This window comes from Medicago sativa, chromosome 4, assembly GCF_051527215.1.
Source record: "Medicago sativa cultivar Bolivia chromosome 4, Bolivia_mono, whole genome shotgun sequence".
Lineage (NCBI taxonomy): Eukaryota > Viridiplantae > Streptophyta > Magnoliopsida > Fabales > Fabaceae > Medicago > Medicago sativa.
In genome coordinates, this window is record NC_140752.1 from 83,530,896 (window position 1) to 83,558,250 (window position 27,355).

The window sequence follows — 27,355 nt, forward strand, 5'->3', positions numbered from 1 at the left end:
AACTTGTTAATTCTGTAAAAAAAAAAAAAAAAAAAGCTAAACCTGTTAATCTAACGCTGGGGGCATAAAAGATATTTTTTTAAACTGCGAAGACAAAAAATGAATATTATAGCAAGTTGGGGGAGTAGAAACATTATTTACCCTATAATTTACATAAAAGATATTCTCACTAAATAAAAAGTGTGTTTTACTATCTTTTCAAAGTGTGCCGGAAAAGAGTGAATTTCACATGAATTTTATATGATACTGTAATTAAAAGTATACTGAAAATGTGTTACTAGTATTCCTCTTGACATTACCGTTTAACAGACATACTTAGTTACTTACTGCTTATTAGTTCCACAGTGGCCTAAGTTTTCAATATGAATGTCAGATGTTCTCATTGGGAAAAAAAAGTAACAGGTTCTATGAACTTCAAAGCAGCAAATAAAGCACCCTTTGATGTCTGATTTTCAGATAATTTGGTGAACGCTTAGTGGATTTTTTTTTTTTTTTGGTAGAAGGTGAATGCTTAGTGTAACAAAGCTTCATACATGCACTACTTTGGCAAAAGAATAACATGCACAATATCACTCTGACCAACTCCATTCATTAAGAAGCAAAACCCCCCAAATAGCTCATTAATCATTTCATTTCTCTGACAGTGTGATTTCAACACCCATACAGAAACACAAACTACAATTAATACAGAAGTCTAAAATAGAAAAGGAGGAAAAAAGATGGATCCTAGCAGTTCTTATATTTAAGGAAGGATCCAGATTTTCTTCACAAGTTTTATTCACTACCTAAACCACCTTAAGCTATTCCTTCCATATATTGAACTACTGGAAGTGAGTTTCCACTTCATGTGTAGTGTGTGTCGGAAGGGATGTCTTCAATGAATCAGCAATGCTTCTAACTTCAGCAATCATGGCGACCACGTCATTTAGTTTGTTAACTGCAGAGCCCACACCCTGTGATTTGGAAATACACCGAACAGAAGTCAATGATCAATAACTCGCGGCCAGAAAGGTATAGTAAGTTCATCATTATGATTTCTAATTTACAGTAAAAAAATTATTGGGAAGAAATCCTTACCACACCAGAAGCTCCAGCAGTAATAGCCATAGGTGCTGTGACAGCACTTAGCCCGGATGAACACATGACAGGTATCTTAACAGCCCGTGATATAGAATATGCAGCTGCTAAAGTTGGTGTTGCCTACAATAATCAGTGATTAGAATTTTGATGATTTAAAGAAGGGTTTGTCAAATGCAATCAATCATTATCTAGCAATTAAAAGGATTCTTTCATGATGTCAAATTGTGTCTATCTAAACTCAACAGAATCACGTGTTTATCATATTAAATATTTTTGAAACACTTAACATGATTTACTATATAATGTTAGTTGGATGTTTTAAACTATGTAACATTGAGTTTTTAGATTGAAAGTGTGTCAGGTCAGGTGTCTGACATGTGACACTGACACGACATCAACACATGAGTTTACATTTCAATCATTTCTATTTTCTCAAACTATTATCAGCATCTACGTACAAGTGTCGCATCTGGTGTCTCTGTCTATGCCACTATGTTAGTACTTTGTAGGTTTTAAACCATTTTGAAAATTGGCACAATCATTGTTGTGATGCATTTTGCATTTCCAGTAATGAAAATGTAGGCAATTAGGAAAAGACACAGGCAAATCAAAGACATTTTAATGTTTACCTTCTCAATCAAACCAAGAACACCAGACTTTGTAGGATTGGAACATTTTCCTCCCTCAGTTTGAATAATATCCACACCTTCTAGCTCAAGTGACTCTGCAAGCTTGACCTGTCAAAGTTTAAGTTTTTTTGTTTATTTATAGTACTATTTAAATACCAATAGTATCAGAATAATTTTGCACTTTGGAAGTATAAATGCTGCATGTAACCTGATCGGGGAGGCTTAGTGTGTGAGGAACAGTGACAGACAAAACCACAGATGGAAGTATCCTCCTTGTCTCTTTTGTTAGACTCAGAATCTGCACAGAAGGATAGATAGTTCATGAAAATACAAAAAAACTAAGTGTAAGTTTCTGTTGATGTCTGTTATTTAAAATCAGTAACAATATGCTAACATGCAATATAAATATAAATTAAGAGTTAATTTATATACATCTTTAGTATACACAGTCAGTCAGTCATAATTGTTTAATCATTAAAAAAACTTGACTTTCAGTATACCTAATGATGGTTGGTTGACAGTGTAAAATGTTACACGTACAATACATCAAAATTATTCTCTATATATTATCGTCATTTTGTTCTGTAAATTTTAGTGACTACAATTAACATTCATGATTGAATACTGAAAATCACTCTTTACCTGCTCTGGAGTAAAAATCACTCCCTTCTCATAAAATGAATCATAATTTCCAATCTCAACCTGCCAATGCAATATAATGTTAAGAACAAATCTTATAAGGATGAATTTTAAATGTTTATGGTTATCCCATCTTTTGACTAGAGTATGAACTTGGAACTGATACTGGAAATGGAACTAGACAAAAGGTCAAACCATTAGTGCTCCTGCTTCAACTGCAGCTGGAAATTTTGCAGGATCTACAGAAGAAACACAAATCTGCAACAGCGATGAATCATAAATTGTTGCCTCTTTTAAGAGTACTGTAAATGTACATTGAAGTTAGAATCAATATGCATGTTCAGTACCAACTTTATAAATGATTAAGATATCCTATGATTATAGTAAATTTTGTAGATGCCAATGCATTTTCCAGTTCCTCTATGCTTAAGTCAAGAAACCATATAAACGAGTGTTAAAGACATTCATTAGAAAAACTTGAATATACCGGACAAGAAGTTAGGCTGATAGCTAGCTTCACCAACTCCGGGTCACATGCTATATCGACGTGAGTTGCTCCTCCCTGCAAGCACGGCATTGACAAGAAATACTACTCATTTACAGTTCACAGTTGTATGTTAGTTTGTAATGTGAAATATTTTATAATCACTTAAAATTTGGTCAAAGACTTATTAAAATATCTTGAAGATTCAAGAGGAGTCCCAAACAGAAGATCATTCTAAATGTCAATTCATGTCAGTTATCAGTTATGCTTATCAGCTATACATCTGAGGAAGATAAAAGGAGACTTCAGGATATTCCTGATTGAAATATGCTTCTAGATATTTTCTACATTTTTCCAAATTTAAAGCACTTCAAGATTTTTGAATTGACACTTAGTCACAAGTTATCTGCTTTCAGATACAAAAAATAAATAAATTACATAGATACTAAATCTTATTTTTCAGTTGTCAAATACTAGAGCACTAATCATCGGAGCTGAGAACAGAGAAAAGTAATGTAGAATGAGTGAAGTAAAGAACCTTTTCTGCGGCAGTGACAACTGAGGCAACATTGTCTTTATCAAAATTCTGCAAGCCTGTGATAATCTTCAAAAGAAGCCAAATATTTATCAACATACACATTACAACATTTATGGTAAAGTAAAGAAAATAAATGAAAAATGAGATAGAAAAGGGTTTTGCATGGTTTACTTCACCTTGAGAGCTGTTCGTTCGCGAAAATCCTTAAGGACAGATTCTTTGGTTGATGAAAGTAATGCTCTAGTAGTAAAACAGGTTTTTCTTTTCAAAGGTAGTAGACATGGCTTTGAAGTTGCACCTAATAAAGGGTTGTAGTTATGGTTTGGCTTTAGAGATGAGATTGAAGAAGGAGAAGAAAGTGTTAGGCATGTTAAGGAATGCATGTTTGTGTATTAATTGCAGTTATGAGTAGAAAGCAAGAAGAAAGGTTGGATTGAGAGGTACTGTGTGCTGTTGTCTGTTTATATACATGAGGAGGAAAATAACAGATAAGATATGTGGCAGCTTTGAACTGTCCTGTTCTTGAGACAGATATTTTGTCTGCCTTTGAAGGGTTAATACTAAGGATGAAAATATTTACAGCACCCCTAGTGTTGATGAATTAGAGGAGTCTAAACTCATTTGTTTTAGATTAAAATTTGTTTTAGATTAGTCTAAACTCATTTGTTTTAGATTAAAATAAAAGTGATCATGTTCCCTAAGTACAACTCAGTAAATTTTGTCAAAAAAAAAAAAAAACTCAGTAAATAGTTGCAAAGATATTTGATATGTTCAAATGTGAGTTCGAACTCACAATTTTCCTCTTCATCACACTTAAGATGTATGATTTTTTTTTTTTTGGTATGTATGATTTTTTACGGCTAAGCTATTTGAAAAAAACTAAAAAGTAAAATAAAAGTGATTATAAAATCTCAATTTTTTAAAAATAAAATATTTAAAATTATAGTAATAACTAATAACTATTAGAATTTGGGTTCAGTCTAACTAAACCTTTACAAACCGGTCATGGTTTCTCTCACTCAGGAACGAATCTATGTACAAAGGTATGTAGGCTTGTGCCTGCACTAGCTTTGTAGATTTTTTTTTAGGTGTTAGTAATATAGTAAAATATAGTAATAGTTGAAATGTTGACCAAATGGTCCACACAAACCATACAACACTTTTCTCTTGGCCCACAACAACACAACCTTGTCAAGAATCGAATGCGAAATCGCGTGGGAGATGAATGATCAAACAATTGTTTAGTTACGTATAGGCTAAATTGCATTTTTGGTCCCTTAACTATTTAGGTAGTATCGCTTTGATCCCTTAATTAAAATTTGATTTATTTTGGACCCTTAAAGCAGTCGGCAATCTGATTTATTTTGGTCCCTTAATTAAAATTCTGATTTATTTTGTGGGGTCAGTCGGCAATCCTGAAAGCAGTCTGGGATGTTACAAATGGTATCAGAGCAGACCTCTCCCAGTACGGTGTGGTTCGGGGACGAACCAAGCGGAAGTTGGTGGGCATGTAACACCCACGGTTGACGAGGACAGAGGGAGTGGTCGCCGGTGCACAAGGCACGACAATGGGCGGCGGCTCCCGACAGTTTCTAGAGGAACCGAATCACATCGGAATGAGAGGGATCCTAAGGCTGTGTAGGTATGAGACTACATGGTTGAAGGAAGGCTTATAAGAATTGTTTGGTACTACCAATATCAACAAGATGCATCTTCTTTTCGGTATAAGAACTCCACAGTTAAGCGTGCTTGACTTGGAGCAATTTTGGGATGGGTGACCTACCGGGAAGTTTTCCGGTAAGCGTACGAGTGAGGACAAAATACGCTGAAAAGACTCGTGTTGGTTTGTGGGGTCAGTCGGCAATCCTGAAAGCAATATGTGATGTTATAAGATGGGCATTGATCCTCCTTGTAACCATCCGTATGGGCATTGATCCTCCTTGCAACCATCCTTATAATAGTAATATGTTGATATTTTTGTCCAAATAAAAAGTTGCACACTTGATATAATATAAGATGGGCATTGATCCTCCTTGTAACCATCCGTATGGGCATTGATCCTCCTTGCAACCATCCTTATAATAGTAATATGTTGATATTTTTGTCCAAATAAAAAGTTGCACACTTGCTAATTTGGACCTTCATGTTTTTTTTTGTTAATCTAAGTTAGCAAACCCTATATATACACAATTTATATACATCATTTGACAATTAAAACATATAAGGACAAAAAAAAAACTGTATGCAAACTTCCATTTGAAGAACGACAAATTCCAATCTTCATTCTTTTCAATCCTCACTATGCTAATCAATCAAGACCGTTTCATGGATTGAATTCAGCACCAAACCAACTAACCACTCCTATGTAATACTTACGATGTTAGCACCAAAAAAGGGACAGGTCAGACAATATAGTTTTTTACTTGTCATTTTCATTGCTGACTTCTAGGTAAGCATTTCATTTGTATACTATGCGATATACACCTGCCACAATAATATCATCCAATAAAATTCAAGATAAGTACTTTTAAACTTAAACACTTCTTTCCCGAATATAAAACTTACCTGCATAGTTAAAATTCTTGCTAAGTTACTAAAGATTTTACTCCTTGATTATTTGTAGAATAAAAGATATAGCTCCACTTAAATAATGAAGATGATTGGAATGCTAAATCATCTCTATTATAAGATGAGCTATGCTTGCCACAAATCTACTCTTTTTTTCTCGAAGTAAGTTTATGATTCATGTAGTTTTTCAATCCTATTTAACATTTATTTGTTCTAATTTTTTTGTATCTCAGACTTGGATATAATTTTATATAATAATATATTTAGACATAAGAATGATATTAAAGATATGATAACTAAATTATACATATGGTTTCAAATTCCGGATGATGATTCTAGTTCACCACACAACACTGATATCGTTTTTGCCACCAAACGGTATTCATGCATTGGTCTTGTTGTTTTCATAGCCTAGTGTGCTGCTTGTAGAAACTTTGTTGCAGAATTTTTGACAGGTGATTACGTTGCGGCTGTATTGCACAGTTTGTGTTAGTTTTTTTGGCTAGAGAGTATAGTTTGTGCTGTGTAGGCTTGGTAACATTGAATTTTGCCATTTGTATTGTTTCAGTGGTCAATTTGCATCATCAGCCGATGCTTGAAATTGATGTTCTACATTTTGTAATTGTTTGTTTTGGTGGTGGAGTTCATCGGGGACATGGATGCTGTGATTAATTTCCATTAGCAGCAGTGACTTCATACATAAGATATAAGCTTAAACATTACTTGAATTAGCATCTTGAAAAAAAACTACATGTTAGTGAAAAAAACTTTTTACCAAACAAGTATCATTGTATTAAAACAAGCTCATAACCAGTTCAATAAATTATAAACTAGCTTATTTTTGTACCAAACATAACAGAGAAAGTATTGTAACGTAAATGTAGTAATTGATTTTGTTAATTAGTTATGAGTTCCATCATAAATATTTATCTGCAACGAATTCCATATCTAGGAATGATATACAATATTTATACAATTTTTTCTCCAAAAATTGCTAATAATGCACATAAAAACATTCGATAAAAAAATGCACATTAAAACTTTAGCATATATTTCCTTCTCCTTTTCTTATTTTGGCCAAATTCAATCTATTAATGATAGATTACAATGAAGTGAATGTACAATGTAGCATTCATACGAACCATAATCATGCTTTCATCCTTCTACAGATAACCACATACCCTGATCAATCTCAGTTCTAACTTAATTGTACCATTTTCCTAATATAACATTACCACAAAAATAGTTTCCAATATAACATCATCACAAACATATTTGTAGCAGCTGATAGAAGTATCAACTATATAGTAGAGCAAAGTAAATGTGATGTTGGTGATTTCCAAAATAATGGAATCACTTTAAATCAAAAGTTGTAACTCTTCATGGGAATCATTCATATACATTGGAACATTTCGCAAAGAGATGCTTAATGAACATTTGCATTGATTCAAATGTATATGATTATAACCTTTGGCAAAAGGGTGCTTAATGAACTTTTGCATTGATTCAAGTGTATATGATTATAACCTTTGACAAAGGGATGTTTAATGAACCATAACATTGTTTCAAATCAAAGGGGTGTTCTCTCATATGAAGGGTCATATAATGCACTATAAATGCTTGGCATTTGGGCATTAGTTGGACACACAACAGAACAACAACACACAACTTTGGACAGAATTTTGTTGCATTAACAACATAATTCTCTCTCATTCTCTTACTCTAAATCATCCATCGATTCTCTAATGCATGAGTGAATTGCTGGAACCATAAATCTGTAAAATACTGTTAGGAGATACGCTTGGTGTGGTTGTGCAATACACGTCAAGGAACTCATAGTATCCTGAAGGGGATTCGCCGGTCATTCCTTATTGCATCCAATATACAGTTATTGGTGGGGGCGAATCGAACCTAAAGGTTAGTATGGCAACCCCATACGCTTTGAGTTTGCATGCATAACCATTAATCTTTTCAGGTTTCAAGTACATCAGCATCTTCCCAACAATCAAGATATACAACAAATCTTTGGAATTTATGTGCACACTTCATCGTATTCATCTTCATCATCTTCTTGGTCAAGTTATTGCAGCAGACCCCCAACACAAGTTCCAACAATCTTTAGGCTCGATTTATGATTTACTTGTGACTAATGGCTGCAATTTTTAGGAGAGATGAAAGCTTACATTTTCTTCCATGACTACGGTGAACGGTAAACAAATTCCTTTTATGAATATATGTTATGGAAATTTATGGATAAATATTTCATATGTGATGTGTTTATGTTAAATTTACATGTGGTTGTAGATAATATATGCATGATAAATTTTGATATGTATGAAATTTATCGTTTGAAATTTGTTTGATGTTAATTTAAACATGAGATAATGTGCATATAAGTGATTACCTATTATGAAATATTTGGTGTTCTAAATGCATGTGTATAGTATCTAAGTAAATATGAATATGTTAGATTTAACATGTGGTGACATATATATACATGATTTAGAAATTGTTCAAGTATATGAATTTTGATGAGTATAGTAATATGTTAAGAATGTTTAAACACTATTTTATTTATGAAAGTAGTGTAGATAAATTGTCAAAATATCAAGTGGTTGATTTAATGATATTATTTACTTTGTGTAAGAAATTATTATCATTAATATTGTGCTGATATTATATTTACATGATAATATGAAAAGTAATGGTTAATTTCTTGTTTATCATGATATTAAAATAATTTGGGTATGTTTTGAATTATTGTAAGTTGATATATGTTCATGGAAGAAAGTCATAGAGAATATTAATGATTTTAGTTCATTGTTTATTTTCTTATGTGACTGTTTATTGATATTTAACATTGAACATATTTAAACATAAACTTGAATTTAACACAATGAATTTATGATATATGTATTAGTTATATGATAACTAAAATCAAAATTTTTGTGTTATATTTAATTTTATGTGGAGTATATGACTTACATGTTTAATCCCATCTTATTAAGTTTAGTAATGACATTCTTTTATGATCTAGTTTTATTTTGCTATGTATGTTTAATGCATTCAATGTATGATATATCTTGGCTAGATATAAAAGAAAAGTTGAAGTTGGAATTGAAATGCATGTTAAATATTGTTATAGCAAAGGTGTAATGACATAAAAGTTTGTGTACTATTACAATATACTCAATTGACGAAAGTGTCATGGTTTGATGATAGTTGGTAAATACTATCAAGAGTATATAAGTTGATCCATAGACATAGCTATGAGAATTAAAAATCTATGTGAAGAATTGAATATTCAAAGTTTATAAAAGTTAACAGAAAATCTTGCAATTATTTGACGAAATGATTGACAAGGAATGATGTCTTTGGAAATGATGTTGAATACATTGAAGACATTATTAGGGATGTGGTACAAACCCAAATCTAATTTATCACCAATGGTGGAAACTCAACCCACACTTGAGTAGCATCAAGTCTTGGGTTCAATGGTGAAAGTACACTATTAGAGTGATTGAAGTACTTGACAATAGATACATCCCAAGGGGTAAAAGTACTTGGACCATAAGAAGAAAAAGGGTAGGATGAGGTTTTCCTCTTAATGGACATATAGCATATATTTGCTGGAATGCATACTTATGGGGCATTTCCGATATAGTCTACCTATGTGAGAATGAAGTTTGGCAGCTTCACGGAGTTCAAGGGTTTGACTCTTAAATTCTCATGAAAAGGGATATATGACACAAGGCCTTCTTAATGTGTCATCTTACAAGTCTCTTTATCAATGGTACCGAGATTCTATGTGTAAGTTATGCACACTTGTTCTAATGAATAGTTGGTTCAAAGCTTGCCTACCATACTATTTGGGAATGAGCGAAAACTTAACTTACTAAGTAATGGTTCAAATCGCGAGATACCATTATCTGAAGGCATGGAATTTCCGGATTTATGTGATTTAGTATTTTGAAAATGGTGGGGGATTGTTGGTGATTTCCAAAATAATGGAATCACTTTAAATCAAAAGTTGTAACTCTTCATGGGAATCATTCATATACATTGGAACATTTCGCAAAGAGATGCTTAATGAACATTTGCATTGATTCAAATGTATATGATTATAACCTTTGGCAAAAGGGTGCTTAATGAACTTTTGCATTGATTCAAGTGTATATGATTATAACCTTTGACAAAGGGATGTTTAATGAACCATAACATTGTTTCAAATCAAAGGGGTGTTCTCTCATATGAAGGGTCATATAATGCACTATAAATGCTTGGCATTTGGGCATTAGTTGGACACACAACAGAACAACAACACACAACTTTGGACAGAATTTTGTTGCATTAACAACATAATTCTCTCTCATTCTCTTACTCTAAATCATCCATCAATTCTCTAATGCATGAGTGAATTGCTGGAACCATAAATCTGTAAAATACTGTTAGGAGATACGCTTGGTGTGGTTGTGCAATACACGTCAAGGAACTCATAGTATCCTGAAGGGGATTCGCCGGTCATTCCTTATTGCATCCAATATACAGTTATTGGTGGGGGCGAATCGAACCTAAAGGTTAGTATGGCAACCCCATACGCTTTGAGTTTGCATGCATAACCATTAATCTTTTCAGGTTTCAAGTACAGCAGCATCTTCCCAACAATCAAGATATACAACAAATCTTTGGAATTTATGTGCACACTTCATCGTATTCATCTTCATCATCTTCTTGGTCAAGTTATTGCAGCAGACCCCCAACACAAGTTCCAACATGTGATTCACAAATCAGCAAATCAACTAGAAGTCCTTTTGTGTCAAACATTTCTAGAAGTCCTTTTGTGTAAATCATTGAGTTCAACGTTTGAAGTAGGAACCACATAAAAACCAAAACTACAAACAATCATTGAATCATTTTGTTTTTTTTTAATCTTGCAACATTAATCTTTCAAACAGAAATGTTTACAATGAACTCACTTGGGACAATGTTATCTTCAGTAAGATCTCTGCTAATGGTCAATGGTTGGTATGATTGTGGATCAACACCTTTTTGCTTCAAGGCTTATTGTAATAGCAAATGACAATTGTAGGTGTTGTTTGGTCAGTATGATAATTGTCATGTGTTCTATTTGACATAATGGATATTTTCTTGCTTCACATGACATATGTTAAACTCTTCCAATGGAAAGTATCATTTTCAAGTTTCTTATAGATCAAGAATTGTCCTCATTGTTATAGTTTAGTAGTTGGCTGCGAAGTTTATACTGTGATAAATGTAGCTATGTTGAGTATTCATATTCCAATGCGAATTAATAGTATTAATAAATAGTATATTTTAATATCAAAAAAATCAATAAATGCAACTTAAAAATTGTAAAGAATATGATATTTTGGGACAACCAAACCTTTTAAAATGGTTTTACAATTAGGAAGATGGAGATCATTCAAAAATTAGACACATGGATTCATTTGTTTAAAACTTTAAAATAAAAATGATTGTCAAATAAGCTTATTTACAATTTTGGTCTTCTTATTTTCATTTGCTCACGAAATTGGTTCCTCCATTTTAAAATCTCCTAGTAATGGTCGCTCACTCAATTAATTCCTGCACTAAAAATTGTAGATGATGTGTTTCAAATACCGTGTAAGACTATAATCTAATGATGTGGAATGATATAAATGAATTAATTATTTATTAATTAAATTACAAAATGAATAATTTTTTAAGTTGAAACTAAAGCTTCTACTAGATGGTTTTTGTTCAATTTGATGATCTTGTATCACTTCAATTCATCATATTGTATGTTATATCATTTAAAACACACTACATCACTATTTTTTATGTCCATAAATGTGAGGGGTATGATCGAAACCGAGTGATTTAAAAGTGAGAGAACCAAAATAGTTTTATTGTATCCATGATTTTGCTTATGTATCGGTTAATTGAATAGAGCTAGTTCGATAGTTTATGTTGTACGCTATTTTCTTAAATATATATAGTTGACCTTTTATATATCAATGCATATTGGTAATATGAGATGCATTTTAAAAAAATTACATCTAAAAATTTGTAGATAGTCTTATATTATGCACAAATAAACCTCATAAAAAAAGTCTTATACATAAGGATTCGACTATTTAATACATTAAAATAAATATGACCGTGAAATAAAACAATTAAAATGTATTATTTAGATTTAATACATAAACTATTATTATTATTATTATTATTATTATTTATTATTATTATTATTATTATTATTATTATTTATTATTATTATTATTATTATTATTATTATTATTATTATTATTATTATTATTATTATTATTATTATTATTATTATTATTATTATTATTATTATTATTATTAGTACTACTACTATTGTTACTACTACTATTGCTACTATTATTATTATTAGATTTAGAGGTACCAATGGAAATTTTAGAATTGTCTCGTATGTGATTTGAATTATGTCCTAAAAAAAGGTGATTTGTGTTTTTCTATAATAGTAAAATTATATGTTTAAAGTTGTCTCTCGTTTACCACAATAATTAAAATTGGATATTTTGAAAAGAAAAAACAAAACAAAAGTAACATCTCATTTTAATAAAAAATAATTTTTTTTGTTCTTATTCAAAAAATAATTTTTTTTTAATAATATATATGTTAAGGGAATATGCGGTAATCAATGCGATGATTTATATAGCAATTTGAAATTAACTTTATACATTTTCATTAAAAATTGTCAAAAAGTAAAAAGAAAAAGAACATAAAATTTGATTTACTTTATGAATTGTATCATTAAACTATTATTTATTTTTTGTATATATATTAACTCCACAAGCCATACAAACATCACTGCATAGCTTCTTCTTGTCTCTTTTCTTTGTATTATCTTCACTAGATTGAAGGATAATTAAGATGGCAAGAGAAAATCAAAAGGGTGATTTGGAAAATAATATATCTGTATTAAATGATATACTTTGGAAGCTCGAACAAGAGAAACAAAAGCTTGAGATTTTGCAGAAGAAGATTGATAGTCATGGTGGGAAGCTCAAATTTGAAGAACTCAGCTATGAGGAAGCTAAAAAAGTGAGAGGAACCCTATTGGAACTCCAAAAGATGTTGAAAGATAAAATCTCACATGGTAAGAGATCTCCTATTAATATATGTTATAGCCTTTATATAGTACAAGTAAGATGTCAAATGATTTAATTATCGTTTATTGTTTTATTTGTTTATGAGTAGAAATCAAACTGGATTGGTATCTCGATGTTTACATTACTCAAATACATTGTGTATTAATTGATTACTTCCGTTAGACCAAAATGGATGTTTATTTTAGGTGAAAGTTGTAAGGCTACTGATATACATACTATTGATCAAGGATAATACTTGAGTAGTAACAAGATTTTGGACATAATTTGTACACACGCATAAAAATGCATAGGATATAATCATTTGAAAAATAAACTTTTTTTTTAATCTTTCTATATTTTTTTATTTCATTTTTGTAAGTATGCATAAATCTCGCGTCTAAAATCATGTGACCACATAATTTCCACAACTTCACCAATCCGGGCCTTGAGAAAATAAAACATTTTGATCTATTGGATAAGAAAAATTCTAACGTGATTTGGGAGATATTTTATAAGTGTTTGTTGTTCTCTTACATAATTATTCTTAATCTACTTTGTCATTATTTTCTTTATGTTGCATCTTATATCCCTTTGTTTTTTATACATCCGGATCTTTTAAACATGTAGGTGTGGAAGGAAAAGATGCTGTCGAGGAGGATACCCCAGGTCCCAACTAATAACTTTGTTCACAAAGACCCCAACTCCATCGGCAAATGATATTTAGTTTTTTTAAGTCAATAATATGGGTCCCACTTATGGGAGTCAAACAATTACTTATGTTAGTTTCATGTATTTTGGTTTTGTCTAGTGTGTAAGTAAGTTGGTTTTGCCCTAAGGACGAAAAAGTTTGTTTTTCACTATTTAATTAAATTAATAAATCTTATTTAATCCAATGGTAAGATTTATTGATTCAATAGTAAAGACGAACTTGTGTATAATGCAAAACTTATCTCACTTGTGCGCCATAAAATAAAGTTGTACTTGGTTATATTATGTGATTTGGTTTCTACTTTTAAGTTTTTACTATTTTTGTTATTACATGCTTGCTATAAACATCAAATTAAGATTATGTATGATTAAGTATCTCCATCAAACGCATACACCACGTCAAACAATGAAACTATTTTATCAGTACACGCAATAAATTGTATATGCATTATCGTAAGAGCAAATAGTTCCATTAAATAACAATTGATAAACCACATTCCACTAATAAACATAGTGCATATTTGAGGCATATAACTCTGTTAGTTAAAGTTTATTGGATCATATATGTTGAGGCATTGATGATAAAATTGTGTCAATTCATATTAATCGCTTCAAATGAATCCATATTCCATATACAATTTTACAAGTTTATATCTTCTAGAAAAATTAAAATTGAACGTTTAATTTATAAATGGAGAGAGTGGGAGATCTATGATGAGTTGGAGATATCCAAAATCATGGTGTCTGAACCGAAGAGAAAAGGTAGGCCGTATAAATGAAATTTATTAAGAATCTACTAAACGGTATTCATGCAGAATGTTTTACAGGAGATTTCGTTGCATGCACGGTTGTGATAGTTTTTGTGGCTAGAGAGTATAGTTTGTGCTGTGTAGGCTTGGTAACATCGAATTTTGCATTTTGTTATTGTTTGTTTTGGGGGTGGAGTTCATCGGGGACATGGATGCTGTGATTAATTTCCATTAGCAGCAGTGACTTCATACATTAGTCTTGTTGTTGTCATAACCTAGTCTGCAGCTTGTAGAAACTTTGTTGCAAAAATTTTCAACATGTGATTAATGTTGCAAAGTTCGCGTCAATTTTTGCTGCTAGAGTATAGTTTGTGCTGTGGAGGCTTGGTAACACAGAATTTTGCCATTTTGCATCGTTCGAGTGCAGTCTGCGTTATCATCCTATGCTTGAAATTGTTGTTCTGCATCTTGAGCTCCAATTGGCCTCATTGAAGTCTGAGGGGTGACTTAGGCAACAAGAGGTCTGGTTGATAACAAGATCAAATAATAAACTATACCAATGGATCAAAATTTTGGCATGTTTATCTTTTTCGATGCGCAGATGGGAATTTTTTTTTTCATGATATAGCAATTGAAGTCAGAATTACAGATACAAAACCAGATAAGCTGATACAAATCTCATGATTCCGATTTTTCCAGTTGGCCATTTTTAGTGATAGCATCCAAGTTCCAGCCTCTGGAAAGAAAGAAAAAAACTAATTACACATCAAAGCTATATGAAATCAGCCAGGAAAAACAAAATTTACAAAGCTGAGTTACCTTTCTGCTGCTTCCCTTCTCAGTTCATTTAAGTGAGTTTCAACTGAAGCACACGCAACTTTGATGTCTATATTTTTCTAACAAAGCTCATTTAATTGGATGGACAAAGCATTAAGCTCATACGCAGTGTTTTGCTGACAATAGTTATAAAAAAAATGCGACTTTAAGTAAACTTAACAAGAATTTTAACAAGTAACAGTGACAAGGGTGGACAGGAAAGTCATATTCACCTGATGATATTTCCTTTCACGGTTAACTTTTTCAAACTTATCATTTTGTTCCTGAGCTAATTTCTGCATTCTGAAAATAGATAACACAACCGTAACCAATGCTATACGAAAAGTGATATGGAAGTGACAATAGAACATATTAGTTCCTCAAAATTAAAATCGATGAAAGAAAAATGATATAATGCTATGAAATTCAGTCCTTAAGACTAGTAAGTTTTGAGAGCATTAGAAAGACACTCAAGTAATCCTCACTCAAGCAAGCAAACCAATATGGAAAAATAAAGTCAGGTTTGAATACTTGTTAATTAGGAACTTAAGGGAATTTGTCGCGACTCGAGCACGTCTAAAGCTGTCAACCTCAACTACCACATTTATGTGAAACATTCCTATCCGCAGGATATTGCATACAACAACAAAATAACTCCTGTTATATATCTTGTACTGTTAGTATTGAAAATGAAATTGATAAGGATAAACCTTTTTTTGAATATATAGTCAGATTTTTGAATATGATCAATCCCATTTCTTAGAAAAACAAGATGTTAATGCCGTTTCGACTGCGAGTCTATCTAGTTTCAGAAGAAACTGAATCCACAAATAGAAATCACTTAATATCATAACAGATGCTTTGATGATCGATCACAACTATACTTCCCAATGTAAACATTATCACAAAAATACTTCACAATATATAACATCATCACAAAAAGTATTTTTAGCAGTTGATACAAGTATCAACTATATAGTAGAGCAAACCAAATGTGATTCACAAATCAGCATTAATCTTTCGGTGGATATTGCCATTAAAAAAAATCTTTCAATGGATATTGTTTTTTTTTTTTAAATCTTTTCAAAAAAAAATGTTTACAATGAACTCACTTGGGACCCTTAAATATATATGATTAATATATCCAAACATAGGAACTAGAAATACTAAAGCGGTTTTGAATGAACATAATTGAAATGACAAAAGCTAAAAAGCTTTGATTACAAGTTATTCCATGCCAGGAATCTGACCAATAAACAGTAAAAAAGTTGATATATTATATAAATTTTAAACTAGAAAGCAATTCCTTCCTTTAAAGGAAAATGAAGAGATACCATTAGTTAACCCAACAAATGCTTATGTTCCACAATATTTGTTGAATTCATCATAACAGATTGCTTCTGTAGTGTTAAAGTACAATCATACAAAGGATTATGGGGATGAACACAAGTTTAATGAGAGGAAAAGGTCAACATTGAATTTGTTTTACTTTCATAATACACTTATTTGTATACTATAGTTAATGATTTATCATTTTTATTTTGCATCACAGGATTGTCAACTTCCCATGTGTTGAGTTTGGTAATGGATAAACTGTACAAGCAATTTGTTGAGAAAGATATCAGAGATTTTGAAGCATTCCATGTTGCTATTCTTGATACCTTCATGTAAGCATGAGCTTCCAATGAAAAATTAATCACATGTTAATTTCTTGCCTTTGAATGTTTAGGAAAAGAAGATAATTGAAAATAATACTGTATTTAATAGGAAGGTTATGATTAAGATTTATGAATTATGATAATATGCCAATTTGATTGAATCGATAACCAATAGTTATAATTGAGGAGAGATTCCACTGAAGGTGGTCAGTCTGGATCTACGATATAGATTAGCCATCGTCAAAGACGGAGAATACATGGCACCTATAACATAGTTAGAAAAAACCACAATGAAGCATGATAAAACGTGGCGTAGCTTGCACTCTCACAATTTGGTTTCACATTATCGCCATAACGAAGAGTTATACTTATATAATTAAATTTTATGCAGCACTATCAACATGGCTGTACCAGGGAAGCATTATTATGCCCCATCCTATAAGGATGTAAAGGTCTGTAATTTTCTCATACAATTTGTAGTCAATTGCTCGCATCTTGTGAAGTTTCTTATACATAGCTTAGACCCTCTTTTCCATAGACAGCTATTCTGCCCTCAAGTCCATTGCAACATTTTTCTGAGGTTGGTCTGCTTTGCCTTTGTGTCTTATGACCAAACCCTCACAGTTTTGTCCTTAGTTAAAAGGCACCTCAGTGCGTAGAGGAGTGTTTGTCTTTAAAAACTACTCTTATCCTAAATTCTCAAACAATGTGAGCCTTTTTGCTATAACCAATCACTCACATATTTTTGCATCATGCAGGAAATTTTCGAACAATGGAAAGAAGCTAATGAGGAAGCCAAAGAGAAGATGTTTGCAAACTTCATGAATAAGAATGTGAATCTCAACCAAGTAGATGAATCTATGATAATCACTGGAATAGTGGCACCACCAGCAGCCATAGTGGCTAAAAGAACTGGACAAACAACATTTCCTCAGCTAAAATTTATGAATGCCATTCCTGATGTTATCTTTGTTCCCTCAGCTACAGTTTTGGCTCTCATTGCTGTCAAAATTTTAAGGTTAATGTTCATAGAAAACACCACATCAAAGGATGCAACAAGGTCACTTGCTGATCAAGTAATGGAGCCCTCAAGTGTGGATAACATTCATCCGTCTGCACCTGAAACTGCATCAGATCATTCACAACAAGACATGCCAAAAACTGCATCAGATTCAGATGCACAACAAGAGATGAGAAAAACTGCATCAGATGCACATCAACTCACGCCTAAGGGAGATTATTGTGCTTTGTGTAAAAAAGTCCATGACTAACGGTTAGAGACATACATGAACCTGTTTGTGTATATATGCTATTTTATGTTTCATATGGAAAAGAAGAAAATATTCCCCAAAGAAAAATAATTAAACGTTAATAGATATGAAAGTAATCAATCTACTACCAAAGAAGTAAATGGTAGCCGTAAGACCGGCCTTTTTATCATCATTGCCAGTTGTGTTGTGTGTGGAAATGAAAATGAAAAATATAGACCATTGCCTCTAGTTAGGGGTGCGCATGGTTTAAAACCAAACTAAACCAAACAAAATTTATGGTTCAGTTTGGTTTCTAAAAACCGTTTTCATAAAAACCAATTTTTTTCTAAAACTGATTCAGGTTTGGTTCGGATTTGGTTTTAAACTGGTTTACCATAAAAAAAAAAAAAAAAAAGTTTAATGTACTTAAACCAACACCTCGCTATTGCAATGTTCCATGACTGATAAAATACAAAATAGTTGATGATGTTAAAATTGGCTGAGCTGACAATTGTTAGCCAACAAGAATGTATGATGTGGCTATCATAGTCGCAGAAACCAAATGTCATTTTATGTAACCAAATGTTATTTTCTATTCTCCCTCCAAACCAAAACTTGTCATCTCTCTTCACCTTTCACCAGAAATGCAAACGATCGCCGTTCTTTTGCATCATTTACCATAGTTTCTCCACTGGTCCTACCCAGGCCATCGCGTTGTCGCGCCCTCGTATCCCCATCAGCTTTTGTCATTCAAATTAAGGGAAATGACCAATCTATAAGTAACGGAAGAAAAGTTGGGCTTCTCATAATGCTTTTCTATATTATAGGAGGATATCAATGTTTTGATAAAGTAATTGAATATCAAACAAATTTTAATGAAAATGAATTGTTGTACTCCTGTTATATATCTTGTACTGTTAGTATTGAAAATTAAATTGACAAGGATAAACCATTTTTGAATATGATCAATCCCATTTCTTAGAAAGACAAGATGTTAATGCCGTTCCGACTGCGAGTCTCCCTAGTTTCACAAGAAACTGAATCCACAAATAGAAATCACTTTTGATGATCGATCACAACTATACTTCCCAATGTAACATTATCACAAAAATACTTGACAATATACAACATCATCAGAAAAATATTTTTAGCAGCTGATACAAGTATCCACTATATAATAGTAGAGAAAATTAAATGTGATTCACAAATCAGAATTAATATTTCGGTGGATATTGCCATTAAAAAAACATCTTTCAATGGATATTGTTTTTTTTTTTTTAATCTTGAAGCATTAATCTTTCAAACAAAAATGTTTACAATGAACTCACATGGGACAGTGTTGTCTTCAGCTTGATTCACTGATGATTGTAGGTGTTGTTTGGTCGGTATGCAATTTTTCATGACAAATGTAAAACTCTTTCCGTAGGATATTAGTTTTGCAACCCTTAAATATGTATGATTAATATATCCAAACATAGGAACTAGAAATACTAAAGCGGTTTTGAATGAAATTAATTGAAATTACAAACGCTAAAAGCATTGATTGCATTGAGTAGGAAGTTAGAAAAATGGTACAGATGAGTAAATAGGTAATTACATTACATTATACATAAGAGAGATAGGTAGAGTGATTAGAAGCTGCAACCACAACAAAGGTAAAAGAAACAGATGGTGAGAACAAGAACAACAGCCTCAAAGGCAGAGACAACCTTAAAAACAATATCCTCCATGAATGAAACAGGCAAAGTAAGTCTGTTCCACTTGAATACTGATGGTCAATGCTTCCATCTTCAGCCTCTTCAACAACGATCTTCTCTTCCCAACCATTGACATTCCGTTTTTCCCTTTGATTATTTAATCGATTTTGCGCGTTGTGGGTTTTCCTTGGTGAGTTAGGGGATTTTATATTGTATTGGGGAGAAAAGGAAGCTTCCCCGTTAGTACTCTTTTTCGATGGGAGAAAGAAAAAGTGAAAGTAGGGAATATAGTTGACAAACAAATGTTTCCTTAATAAGGAAAATGTTAATAAGTTCTTTTTCTAACTTTTTTGTATAAAAAATTGCGCGTTTAAGATTAAGATTTAAGACTATGACATATGTTTAAAGAATGTTTTTAAGACCCTTGTTAACAATCTCATTAATAGTAATACTTTCCTTTGTGTTAATAATAATAATACTTATTTTCTATCCGTTAGTTTATGTTAGTTGGTAGAGATATTGCATATTATATGTAAGGGTCGGAGTTCGAACTTCGGACACCCCACTTCTCCATATTTGAATGTGTGAATTCTAGCCACTAGAATACTTGACAACAAAAAATAATAAGTCATTTTTAGTCATATGTAAGAATTCTAAAAATTAAAAAAAAAAAAAAAACAATTGAGATCAGGGTAGAACGGAACTGAGAATTTTCTTTAAGGACTTATTATGGTCATGGTTGGTTGACAAGTTTTAAGAGAGAGTCAATTGTCAAGTTCTACGTGCGTGACGTGAGTCCGTATGCGCGTCTTATATGATGGGCCAAATGTGGGTGGGTTTCAATATCTCTAGACTTCTAGTTCTATACACCTTTTAGGTTTTTTTTTTTTTAGTAAATAGGCAATTACCCCATGAAATTGTAAGTTTCGTCAATTATCCCTTTGAAATTAACAAAACTTCAATTACCCCCTGAAATTACACAACGTTAATCAATTTACCCCCTCCGTCAAATTTTTTTGTTAGTCAACATGACGTTTTGCAAATATCCACTGAAGTTTTGCACTTAAATGCCCTCCGAACTTGAAAATTTATATTTTTTTTTCTTATCCTTGACTCAAAAGATATTAAAGGAAAACAATTAACGATTAATTTTAATACTTTAAACTCTACAATATTACAAGCTATTATAAGGAAGAATTCACAAGCTATTATTCCAAGGAAAAACTCACAAGGATCAATTCTTTCATTTGTATTTGGTTCTTTCTTAAACAATACTATTAGTTCAGAATCAACATCAGTTTCAGATTTGAACCACCTACATTGACCACAAACATCCGTGGCTAAACATCATGTAGCCAATGACTAAAAGGAAGACTAAAAGGAAGCTATTCACACATACAATAGAAACAAAGCTTTAGGTATGAACTAAACATAATAAATAGGTCAATAACAACATTGATTTCAATCATTACGTTGCATGGTATCATAGCTTGTGCCTTTCCACACTACATCACCCCAAGTTTAACAATCCAATAATACTTTAAACTCTACAATATTACAATCCAATTAAAGTTAACCGTTAATTGTTTGTCTTTAATATCTTTTGAGTCAACGATAAGAAAAAAAAATATAAATTTTCAAGTTCGGGGGGCATATATTGCACATAAATGCAAAACTTCAGGGGGTATTTGCAAAACGTCATGTTGACTAACAAAAAAATTTGACGGATGAGGTAAATTGATTAACGTTGTGCAACTTCCGGGGGGTAATTGAAATCTTGTTAATTTCAGAGGAGTAATTGACGAAACTTACAATTTCAGAGAGGGTCTTACGTAATTGAAATCAGGGGGGTAATTGAAATCTTTTTAGTTGGAGACAGTTTTAATAAAAAAAAAATTATGTATAGTGGAGACCCTCAATTTTATGTACTTAAACGGGTCTTACGTATTCACATCACTTATTTATAATTTTTTAATAACATTATTTAATAAGCACTCAATTACTCTCATGCAGCACTCTGACAGGAGTTTTAAAAGAGTTCCACCAATAAATAAAGCATGTCAAACAAACATTGTAAAATGATTAATTTAATGAAAAATATTGTGTGGTTCACTTAAGAATGAAATGTTTAAGTGAGACCATGAATTCTATAAGATCTCCAAAAAAAAAAATCTCCTCAATAGAGCTACCTATTAAGTACCGGATCTTAAATAATTAAGATCTCACCATTGAGTATGGTCTTGTATAGTAATTGGATTAGAAACATGTTCCATCCACTAAGAAAAGAGAGAAGATTTGAAGAATTTTAAATAGAAAGAAATGCTAGGGTCATCCGAAAATATGGTTAGCCAACAAAAATGATGAAGCAGCAAGAGTAGTTGTCATCCTACTCTTTGACGATAGTGATTTCTCATATGACAAAGAATAGATGAGAGACATTCTATGCATGATGATTATGGAAAGTTTGACAACTTAGAGGACGTGTCTTTTGGGTTCCAACCTGTGAATCGAGTCTCATTTGATATCAAGAATTCAGTCCTTACCTCTTTAAGGAACAACCATGTGTATCGTGAAGTAAACTTTTATACACATAGGTTTGCTAATATGAGGATCACGAGTGGAGATGGTTTGATTATTTATGATGTTTAGTTGCTTAATTAGACGTATACTCTTTTTTATTCCAAAAAAAAAAAATCCAATAAATAATAAAGCTAACTCAGTAAAATTATTCTATATATATTCTTAAGTCATTTATTGGTAATCTTAGTTAATGTAAAAAAAAACCCTCAAACCACACTATGATAAATGAGGGAGTACTAAATTATTTATTGTCTTTTTTGTAAAAAAAAACCTCAAACCACACTATGATAAATGAGGGAGTACTAAATTATTTATTGTCTTTTTTAAATGACAAATATTAGTATATTAGTTTTAAGGATCAGTTGAACTTTTGACCATCCGATGATCAAAATCTAACAATTAAGGTGCATGAGGGTCAAAATGAAATTCATCAGGCTCTAAAATAGCACAATAGATGCTAATTCAGAAAGCATACAACATTTTCTTTTAATAATTGTATGATATTACCTCTATTATCTTTTCGGTAAATATGTTAATTGTATTTTTAAATCATGTCCCTGTGAACTTAATTCAGTTGGTAAGGACAATGTATAATATATGCAAGGTATGAGGTTCCCCGGACACCACAAAAAAAAAATCATGTTCTAAAATATTAAACGATGTAGAAGAAAGTCGGTATTCAAGGTTGTTATATTTATTGATGTTGAATTTTCAAAAAATAAAATAAAAAACGTTAAAAATTTATAAAATGAGCGATATGTGAGACCTGTTTAAGCATCTAAACTGGAGAGTTTCATTGTGAATACTCTAACCCTCCTCATATTTTCTTAAACACTTTGGATATTTTGTTCTAATCTTAAAAATTGTGCCCGTGATAAAACGAATGGTTGTTGGGCCTTAAAAATTAATTCAAAATATTATTATTTTACAAAATGAAGCACCAAAAATTAAAAATTTGGGCCCTAAAAAAATCTATTGTTTGTTATTGGACCCTATGTTGTTTGTTTGCTAGCATAAGCCCATAGACAACCCTAACCCTCGTCTTTAAATACGATCCTATCTCTTCCTCAGTTTATACCAAGAACGAAGTTTGTGAATCATGGGTCGTAAAAAAATAGAGATAGAATTAGTGGATAACAAGAAGGCTAGGAATGTCACATTTTCAAAGAGAAGAAGAGGTCTTTTTAAGAAAGCAAGCGATTTATCAATTCTTTGTAATGCTAGAGTTGGTATAGTTGGATTTACCCCTGGTGGTAAACCATTTGCTTTTGGTTCTCCAACTTTCGAAGCTGTGACTAATGAGTACCTTCATGGAGAACAAGGTGAATCATCGAGACAGAATGTTAAGTCTTCTCGAAATCAAAACATCAACAAGCTCAACAAAGAACTGAGTGATTTGACCGAAGAGTTGGATGAAGTTGACAAAGGTAAAGCCTCTATGGTACCTACTGATCTTGACTTAGAAGAACTTCTAAAAGCGAAGGCATCATTGAAAGAGCTCCATGGTAACATTGAGGCAGCATCATCTTTGCTTCTCCTTGCAAAGAAACCTATACACATCATTGATTTAGATTGTAAAAGAAAGGGAAAATCCAATGTTATTGAAACTAATTATTAATTGGAGAATTTTTGTTGTTCAATTTTATAAATTTACAGTGAATAATTGGATTTTGTTTTTCTTCTATCTAAAATTTAGGAATTTGACGTTATCAATTCTAATAAAAATATAATGAAATCATCTTTCGATAATTATTTTATCTCTCTCTTCTTCTTTTCCCAGTTTTAGTCCATAATAATTTTATCTCTCTCTTCTTTTTCTTTTCCCAGTTTTAGTCCTTGTGTTCATAAATAAAAATAAAAAGGTGATATGTATTTGGTCTGAATTCCGACCAAATTCATTTGACCATTTACACATATTTAGGACATGGTGAGTAAACTTTTATTATTTTAAAAAGTTGCAACAAAAAATTTGAAAGTTACTTACATATAGTTGATCGAACGAACGGAAAGAAATTTATATGCCTTAAATAAGTGGTTAGAGGTTTGGCTACTTCCTCTTGTGTATGGAGAAAAATCAACGAGCAGAAAAAACTTTTCTTGTGTTCCCAACGTAATTTCTTAGGGAGAAGAATTATCTTTTTTTTTTTATTTTCTTCAAATATATTTGACTATTTACAAATTTTTAAGACATGATAGGTAATAATTTTATTTAGACAAATCTTCAGTTGTCTAACACCATATGTTGTATACAGTATATATTTCATTTCATTTTTTAAAACATTGAATAATTGGAGAATTTTTGTTGTTCAATTTTATAAATTTACAGTGAATAATTGGATTTTGTTTTTCTTCTATCTAAAATTTAGGAATTTGACGTTATCAATTCTAATAAAAATATAATGAAATCATCTTTCAATAATTATTTTATCTCTCTCTTCTTCTTTTCCCAGTTTTATCCATAATAATTTTATCTCTCTCTTCTTTTTCTTTTCCCAGTTTTAGTCCATGTGATCTTAAATAAAAATAAAAAGGTGATATGTATTTGGTCTGAATTCCGACCAAATTCATTTGACCATTTACACATATTTAGGACATGGTGAGTAAACTTTTATTATTTTAAAAAGTTGCAACAAAAAATTTGAAAGTTACTTACATGTAGTTGTTCGAACGAACGGAAAGAAATTTATATACCTTAAATAAGTGGTTAGAGGTTTGGCTACTTCCTCTTGTGTATGGAGAAAAATCAACGAGCAGAAAAAACTTTTCTTGTGTTCCCAACGTAATTTCTTAGGGAGAAGAATTATCTTTTTTTTTTATTTTTAAGACATGGTAGGTAATAATTTTATTTAAACAAATCTTCAGTTGTCTAACACCATATGTTGTATACAGTATATATTTCATTTCATTTTTTAATACATTGAATAATTGGAGAATTTTTGTTGTTCAATTTTATAAATTTACAGTGAATAATTGGAATTTTTTTTTCTTCTATCTAAAATTTAGGAATTTGACATCATCAATTCTAATAAAAATATAATGAAATCATCTTTCGATAATAATTTTATCTCTCTCTTCTTCTTTTCCCAGTTTTAGTCCATAATAATTTTATCTCTCTCTTCTTTTTCTTTTCCCTGTTTTAGTCCTTGTGATCTTAAATAAAAATAAAAAGGTGATATGTATTCGGTCTGAATTCCGACCAAATTCATTTGACCATTTACACATATTTAGGACATGGTGAGCAAACTTTTATTATTTTAAAAAGTTGTAACAAAAAATTTGAAAGTTACTTACATGTAGTTGATCGAACGAATGGAAAGAAATGTATACGCCTTAAATAAGTGGTTAGAGGTTTGGCTACTTCCTCTTGTGTATGGAGAAAAATCAACGAGCAGAAGAAACTTTTCTTGTGTTCCCAACGTAATTTCTTAGGGAGAAAAATTATCTCTTTTTTTATTTTCTTCAAATATATTTGACTATTTACAAATTTTTAAGACATGGTAGGTAATAATTTTATTTAGACAAATCTTCAGTTGTCTAACACCATATGTTGTATACGGTATATATTTCATTTCATTTTGAATAATTGGAGAATTTTTGTTGTTCAATTTTATAAATTTACAGTGAATAATTGGATTTTGTTTTTCTTCTATCTAAAATTTAGGAATTTGACATCATCAATTCTAATAAAAATATAATGAAATCATCTTTCGATAATAATTTTATCTCTCTCTTCTTCTTTTCCCAGTTTTAGTCCATAATAATTTTATCTCTCTCTTCTTTTTCTTTTCCCAGTTTTAGTCCCTGTGATCTATTACAAGTAAATACAAGTAATAGAGCCTAGCCTATGTATGAATTTCTAATTTTTTAATATAAATTGAGAATCGATTCTCGCTTTTTTTATTTGTAATTCGGAAGTTTGTTTTTTGCTTTAATTTGGAAATAAAGAATATAAAATAATACAGAAATCAAAAAATAAATGCTTTCTTAGAGAAAGCATTGATTTTTTTGATACAACGATTTCCATTGGTAGACTGGTCTTAAATAAAAATAAAAAGGTGATATGTATTTGGTCTGAATTCCGACCAAATTCATTTGACCATTTACACATATTTAGGACATGGTGAGTAAACTTTTATTATTTTAAAAAGTTGCAACAAAAAATTTGAAAGTTACTTACATGTAGTTGATCGAACGAATGGAAAGAAATTTATATGCCTTAAATAAGTGGTTAGAGGTTTGGCTACTTCCTCTTGTGTATGGAGAAAAATCAACGAGCAGAAAAAACTTTTCTTGTGTTCCCAACGTAATTTCGATCGAACGAATGGAAAGAAATTTATACGCCTTAAATAAGTGGTTAGAGGTTTGGCTACTTCCTCTTGTGTATGGAGAAAAATCAACGAGCAGAAAAAACTTTTCTTGTGTTCCCAACGTAATTTCTTAGGGAGAAAAATTATCTCTTTTTTTATTTTCTTCAAATATTATTGACTATTTACAAATTTTTAAGACATGGTAGGTAATAATTTTATTTACACAAATCTTCAGTTGTCTAACACCATATGTTGTAACCCACTTGAGTTAGTCTGGTGGTATTGGTTTGAGATATGAGAGTGTACTCCTCCTTAAAATCTCAAGTTCAATTCTTTCCAGTGTCAATTTGAGTGGGTTAGTTTAACTTCTTAAAAAAAAATTGAAAGCTAGTGACAAATAGTTAATGGAAAGAATGGTGAGGAATTCAGACACCTTAAACAAGTAGTTAGAGGCTTGAATACTACCCTCCTGAGTATAGAGAAAAATCATCAAGCGTATAGCTGATGGAAAGA

General features: G+C 31.3%; 2 protein-coding genes, 1 long non-coding RNA gene, 1 other non-coding gene and 1 pseudogene across 4 annotated transcripts; 3 read left to right on the forward strand and 2 right to left on the reverse strand.

Annotated features, from left to right (window-relative positions):
• Positions 1-591: 591 nt before the first annotated feature.
• Positions 592-3,805, reverse strand: LOC146932835 (uncharacterized protein ycf23-like). Its single transcript, XM_085708012.1, has 9 exons — positions 3,547-3,805; positions 3,371-3,436; positions 2,836-2,910; positions 2,544-2,606; positions 2,352-2,411; positions 1,918-2,007; positions 1,710-1,817; positions 1,078-1,200; positions 592-953 (listed from the first exon to the last, which is right to left on the reverse strand). Exons 1-9 carry the CDS (start codon positions 3,751-3,753, stop codon positions 822-824), a joined length of 924 nt encoding a protein of 307 aa, XP_085564138.1. The 5' UTR covers positions 3,754-3,805; the 3' UTR covers positions 592-821.
• A 9,001-nt stretch (positions 3,806-12,806) lies between these two features.
• LOC146932836 (uncharacterized) lies at positions 12,807-14,093 on the forward strand. Its single transcript, XR_015008067.1, has 2 exons — positions 12,807-13,085; positions 13,705-14,093. It is a non-coding gene; the product is annotated as an uncharacterized LOC146932836 (long non-coding RNA).
• Positions 14,094-16,685: 2,592 nt separating this feature from the next.
• LOC146932837 (uncharacterized) lies at positions 16,686-18,451 on the forward strand. The gene is made up of 4 exons (XM_085708014.1): positions 16,686-16,817; positions 16,903-17,017; positions 17,400-17,460; positions 17,767-18,451. Exons 1-4 carry the CDS (start codon positions 16,784-16,786, stop codon positions 18,277-18,279), a joined length of 723 nt encoding a protein of 240 aa, XP_085564140.1. The 5' UTR covers positions 16,686-16,783; the 3' UTR covers positions 18,280-18,451.
• LOC146932838 (small nucleolar RNA snoR113) lies at positions 18,371-18,457 on the reverse strand. The gene has a single exon (XR_015009271.1). It is a non-coding gene; the product is annotated as a small nucleolar RNA snoR113 (small nucleolar RNA).
• A 5,177-nt stretch (positions 18,458-23,634) lies between these two features.
• LOC146932839 (agamous-like MADS-box protein AGL29 pseudogene) lies at positions 23,635-24,153 on the forward strand (annotated as a pseudogene).
• Positions 24,154-27,355: the final 3,202 nt, after the last annotated feature.

Coding starts and splice junctions, on each gene's coding strand:
- LOC146932835 (XM_085708012.1), bottom strand. CDS start 3,753: ATGCATTCCTTAACATGCCTAACACTTTCTTCTCCTTCTTCAATCTCA. Junction 2,607..2,835: donor TCAGCCTAACTTCTTGTCCG/GTATATTCAAGT, acceptor TCGCTGTTGCAG/ATTTGTGTTTCTTCTGTAGA. Junction 1,818..1,917: donor CACTAAGCCTCCCCGATCAG/GTTACATGCAGC, acceptor AAACTTTGACAG/GTCAAGCTTGCAGAGTCACT.
- LOC146932837 (XM_085708014.1), top strand. CDS start 16,784: ATGGGGATGAACACAAGTTTAATGAGAGGAAAAG. Junction 16,818..16,902: donor AAGTTTAATGAGAGGAAAAG/GTCAACATTGAA, acceptor TTTGCATCACAG/GATTGTCAACTTCCCATGTG. Junction 17,461..17,766: donor CATCCTATAAGGATGTAAAG/GTCTGTAATTTT, acceptor TGCATCATGCAG/GAAATTTTCGAACAATGGAA.